Genomic DNA, 5,652 nt, shown 5'->3' on the forward strand with positions numbered 1-5,652 from the left:
TGCTTTGTGATGACGGTGGTAGTCAGGATTCCATTTGATGCAGTGTTAAAATCTTTAAAGTGCGGCACCCATTGATCTTCAGGGAGAATAGCAGGATTTATGAGTGAGGAAGCAGCTCCGGTGTCGATTAAAGCAATAACTCGAGTTGGTTTATCCCATTTGGATAAATAGACCTTGATTTCTACTTGAGGAACGACTACGAGAGCGTTGATCTCCTCTCGGGCTTTGATCACTGGTTCTAAAATTTGGTAGTGATCATTGTCTTGATCTTTATAGACATCAAGAGAGAATAATGTTTCTTCATTAGGTTCATCATCCACAGAGAATATAGATTCAAGGTCCTCCTCTTTTCCGAGATGTATGCCGGTGTAATCTTCAATCTCTTCAAGGAGTTTGATAGATCTTCTCGATTGGGACAGTTCTTAGCAAAATGTCCAATTTGTGGCAAATAAAACATCTGTTTTCTTGTGAAAATTTCCTGGCCTTCTACATCTGAAATATTTTATGCGTCTCTTGAACCTTGATTTCCCATCTGGAATTCTTAGCCATTTGAACCTCCTAAATTCTCTCCGTCGCCTAGAAGTGTGGCAGGAACATCTTGACCCAGTGATTAGGTCAGATTTGCGGCATGCTTTGTCAAGTGCTGGATTGTGTTGGATAATTTGTTTTAGGGCAGAGCACTTTGTACAAATGTCATCTAATGCGACGAAAATAGCTTGCCTGATATAACCAATTTGAGGGATTGTTACAGACTGAAACTTTTCTTCAATGATGGTCATGGTTCGGCTTACCAACAACTTTGGAAGGGAAGAGACAAATGCTTGCTTTAGATTGATGTCTCCACCAATCTCGAAGTATATCTTCGCCATTTTTTGAAAATGCCTGTCAATGTCATTTCTGTCGAATGATACACACCTCATCTCGAAGAGTTTTCTTTACATTTTCTCTTGTCTTTGGCCAGTTTCTCCACAGAAAACTTCATGTAGGATTCTGATGTTGAAGGAAAAATCTTGGGAAGTAAGAAAAGTATTTTTGTTTTGAATTCCAAGTGAGTTCTACCAATCTCTGAGAATTCCTGAGAATCGTGAAGTGAGTTCTGACAGGATGATATACTTTTCTCGTTCCACCAAATTTTTGGACACCATCCAAGTATAGAAGTCTTGGATCCTTTGAGGCCATATTGAAATCTTGACATCATCTAAGGTGAAAGTGTGGAAGCCAGTTCCAACTGGTTTTGACGCCATGGGCTCATATCTTCTTTCTAGGATTGGTTCATCTGTCATGCCTTTTTGTTCCTCATCTACTTCAGATACTTCTGGGTTTCTTGGCTGATTTACAAATATTGGGGGATTGTCATCTTCGGAAGAGTTTGTTGTGGATTCATTGCTTGATTGAGAGCTATCTTCCATTGTTTCATTGTTTGATGAATTCAGAGATTCCGACCATGGAGTATCTTCTTCTGATATGTATCTTGGCTGGGAGACATAGAGGTCTGGAGCCTTCTGGTCAGAAATCATTAGATTTTTGGGGTTCGATCCTTTTGAAATTTCTCCTTGGTCTCGCCTTTTCTTTGTTTGTTTTTGCGCCGCAAGAGCGTCCTTCCTTTCGCAAACCATTTTAGCAATATCAAAATCATGTTCTTCTTTTAAGGGTTGGGTGAAAGTGATTGGATTTTGTGAGGTAAATGGAAAAGTAGAAAAGGTGTTGTTTAATTTATGTGGGGAATATGCTTGTGGAGACATAGGGAAGAAGGTAGGTTTTGAGGGGAAAACTGGGGTCTTTTGTGGCTCAAAGTGGTCATTTCTCAAAAGTTGAATTTGTTCTCTAATGGAAATAGTCTCTTTTTGTTGTTGTTGGAAAAATTGGAAAAGTGAAATTCCTGGAGGACAAATCTCGTATTGTGAATTTGCCAACCTCAATTCCAAGGCTTTGATTAGTCCGGCATGGTGAGACAATGTTTGCTTCATCTTTTTCTCAATTTTTCCACTTCGCTCATCATTTTGTTTTGTGTATGGGTCACGTTCTTTATGGTCTTGCCAATGTTGTTCAATACCTTGTTTTGGTGGATGGAGTTTTCTGATTGATAGTTCATTGTTGCTTCGATGTCACTTGTTGGGGGTTTTTCTCCAGTAGGTAGCACTATATTTTTCTTGGGAATTTTTGGAGCATGGCTTATACCCTCCTTTTCAAAAGGTTGGAGTGAAGGAAAATCTAGGGTATGACTGGAGCTTGAAGGACTTAGCATGAATATCTGTGATTGTGTGGGATTTTTGGTTTTTTGAGTTGGTGAAGTTTTAGGTTCAGGTGACTTTTTGGATTCTGGGGTATGAGCTGATGTTGATTTGGGTTTGGGTGTGGTTTTGCTATCCTCCCAGCTTGGAGTGAATTTTTTGGCCATTCCTGGGGTTTGTAACTGACAAGAAATTCATATTTACCTAGACGGCTTAATGAGCCAATTGAAGGATATTTATTTTCATATTTGGCTCGAAATTATTTTTCAGTGGTCTTCCACTTATTCTTGGATTTTGGTTTAGTTTTGTTGAGGCCGAACCTTTCCCAATGACGCTGGTGGTGTTCATCATATTTTCCAATTGGATCTTCCAAACAGTCTTGGCAGTCGCAATCAAGATCCCAAGGGCAGTGTCCCGTAAATGGGCATTTGAACCACCAAGCCCTTTTTCCTTCTCTGTCAAAATTTTGACACCAATCATGTTCTCCCATAATGCTTTATATAGTCCAAAAGAACTCTCCATCAGGTTCAAGGTATGTATCTATTGTATCATTGGGTTGAATCATTTGGCAAGAAAAGATGGTTTTATTGGGTTTTTTGAGATGGGAATGGTCAAAGCTTATGCAGACGGTTTTGTCATTTCTTTTGGTAAAAGTTGGTTCACCGGATTGCAGAGATTCTTCCGTTTCTCTTAACTTTTCATAATTTGTGATGTAGGAATCAAGAAGAATTTTGACAAGTTCATCTCTGGAAATTTATCTGGGTATTTGGGTGCACATGGTGTTTCCTTTGGTAGCATTAATATTTAAGAGTAAAGTATTTTCTCCTCCGGGAAGGCAAAGATCCATGGCAAGATTTTGGACTCGCCACGCCATTTGGTGATGAAGAGTGGCTTGGATGGAATCTTTGGCTTAAGGGGCTCCTTGGATTTGGACTTGAATTTTTAGTGCTTCGGTTAAGTATGGATCATAAAGGAACATGTTGAAATTTGGAAAGATAGTTATGAAGACAGTCCTAGCATTCAGTGTAACTTCTGTAGTACCCAAATTTGCATGTTGGTACTCCAAGTATCTTGTATCTAGAAGGGAAAGTTGATTAGGGGTTTATGAGAGGTAGTTCAGTGGAGGATACTTTTTGTTCATCGGGCAGGATATCTACTTCATAGAGGTAATCATATTTTTTGGACAAGGTTTTATATAGAGTAGGAGACATATTCATTTTTTGCTAGGGAAGAGGATGATGGAAATGACTCAGACATATTTAGTAAACTATTCCTCCCTCCGAAAGGATGTGCTGGCTCTGATGACCAGGCACCTGCGCCCCCTACTAGAGCCGCTCGAGGCCGGGGCTGGGGTAGAGGCCGAGGATGTCTACGTGATGCAGCCAGAGCACCCGAGCGAGCTGCTACCGAGGAGCCACCAGTAGTTCCAGCCGGAGCACAGGCACCTGAGATGCCTACTACTACTACTCCAGCTCTTCAAGAGACCCTTGCACAGTTCATGAGCATGTACAACACTCTAGCTCATGCAGGGTTGATTCCCCTTGCTCTAGCCTCATCTCAGGCCGGGGGAGGAGCACAGAATCCTGCTGCCCACATCCCCGAGCAGCGGGTTTAGGTTGATAAGATTCTCGATATCATACCGATATCTCATGTAGCCCCAGCTCAGCCCGAGGGTAGGGAAGCAGTCTCAGAGGAGGAGCAGCATAGGCTCGAGAGGTACAAGAAGTACAACCCTCCTACATTCAGTGGTCTAGCATTAAGTGATGCTCAGGGATTTCTGGAGGAGTGCCACTATATCCTATGCACTATGGGCATAGCAGAGTCGAGTGGAGTTTCTTTCACTGCTTTTCGGCTTCGAGGAGCGACCTATCAATGGTGGCATGCTTATGAGTTGGATAGTCCGGCTGAGACAACTTCCCTTATATGGACACAATTCTCGGACATGTTTTTGAGAGAGTATGTCCCTCACAGCCTCAGGGACACATGGAGTGCGGAGTTTGAGCAGTTACGCCAGGGTACTATGACTATTTTAGAGTATGTAGTCCGTTTCAGTGACTTGGCTAGACATGCACCGGCCTTGGTTTACAGTTCGAGAGAGGGTCCATTGGTTTATTGAGGGACTAATTCCTAGTATCAGGACTAGCATGGCTCGGGAGTTGGAGATGGATATCTTATATTAGCAGATGGTGAGTATTGCTAGGAGAGTGGAGGGCATGCTTGCTCGGGATAGGGAGGAGAGAGAGGCCAAGAGGTCTCAAGAGTCTGGCCTTTATTCTGGTGCCCGTGTCCCAGTTGCAGTTCGTCATGGCAGGGGCTATGTGAGTTGCCCCGTTCATTTAGCTCTTCCAGCCGCCAGTGGTATTCCAGCTCTTCCTAGACCTCATGAGCCTTATTATGTACCGTCAGTATCTAGTACGCCTCCTGCACGGGGTGATTTCAGCGGTCCATCTAGCAGACCTGGACCGATCCAGCCACAGCCGCCACATCCTCCCAGAGCTTGTTTTGAGTGTGGCGACACTCGTCATATGGTGAGGGATTGCCCCAGACTTAAAAGGGGTGCACCTCCATAGACTTCTCAGCCACAGCGTGCTCCACCAGGTCCTTAGGCTATGATTACAGTGCCAGCTACCACCCTACCTACTCAGCCAACCAAAGGTGGAGGTTAGGGAGGTAGAGGTCACCCTAGAAGGGGAGTCCATACTAGATACTATGCCCTTCCTGCTCATACAAAGACCAATTCTTCCGATTCTGTCATTATAGGAATTGTTCCGGTCTGTCATAGAGATGCATCAGCTCTATTCAATCTAGGCTCCACTTATTCTTATGTGTCATCTTATTTTGCCCCGCATTTGGGCATATCTCGAGATTCCTTGAGTTCCCCTATTTATGTGTCTACTCCCATGGGAGATTCTCTTGTTGTGGACCGTGTGTATCGGTCATGTTTGATTACTCTTAGTGGTTTTGAGACCAGAGCCGGTTTATTATTGCTCAGCATGGTAGATTTTGATGTTATCTTGGGCATGGACTGGTTTTCATCCCATTATGCTATTTTTGATTGTCACGCCAAGACCGTGACGCTGGCTATGCCAGGTTTACTGTGATTAGAGTGCAGGGGTACCTTAGATTACACTCCCAGCAGAGTTATTTCATTTCTTAAAGCTCAACGAATGGTTGAGAAGGGGTGTGACACGTATCTAGTCTATGTGAGAGATGTTAGTATTGATACCCCTATAGTTGATTCAGTCCCAGTAGTGAGGGATTTCCCTGATATGTTTCCAGCTGATCTTTCGGACATGCCGCCTGACAGAGATATTGATTTTGGCATTGATTTGTTGCTGGGCACTCAGCCCATCTTTATCTCTCCTTATCGTGTGGCCCCTCTTGAGTTGAAGGAATTAAAGGAATAGTTACATAAATTGCT

At 43.1% G+C, this 5,652-nt stretch overlaps 1 protein-coding gene across 1 annotated transcript; it reads left to right on the forward strand.

Annotated features, from left to right (window-relative positions):
* Positions 1-2,832: 2,832 nt before the first annotated feature.
* Positions 2,833-4,347, forward strand: LOC138869786 (uncharacterized). The gene is made up of 3 exons (XM_070147457.1): positions 2,833-2,860; positions 2,948-3,022; positions 3,887-4,347. The coding sequence occupies exons 1-3, from the start codon at positions 2,833-2,835 to the stop codon at positions 4,345-4,347; spliced, it is 564 nt and encodes a 187-aa protein (XP_070003558.1).
* The last annotated feature ends 1,305 nt before the right edge of the window (positions 4,348-5,652 follow it).

This window comes from Nicotiana sylvestris, chromosome 1 (genome assembly GCF_000393655.2).
Source record: "Nicotiana sylvestris chromosome 1, ASM39365v2, whole genome shotgun sequence".
NCBI lineage: Eukaryota > Viridiplantae > Streptophyta > Magnoliopsida > Solanales > Solanaceae > Nicotiana > Nicotiana sylvestris.

Excerpts from the sequence above, each read along its gene's own strand:
- LOC138869786 (XM_070147457.1), top strand. The coding sequence starts at position 2,833 with ATGGGAATGGTCAAAGCTTATGCAGACG. Across the intron at positions 2,861-2,947 it reads GGTCAAAGCTTATGCAGACG|GAATCAAGAAGAATTTTGAC; the intron begins GTTTTGTCATTT and ends TTTGTGATGTAG. Across the intron at positions 3,023-3,886 it reads TGCACATGGTGTTTCCTTTG|CCCCAGCTCAGCCCGAGGGT; the intron begins GTAGCATTAATA and ends TATCTCATGTAG.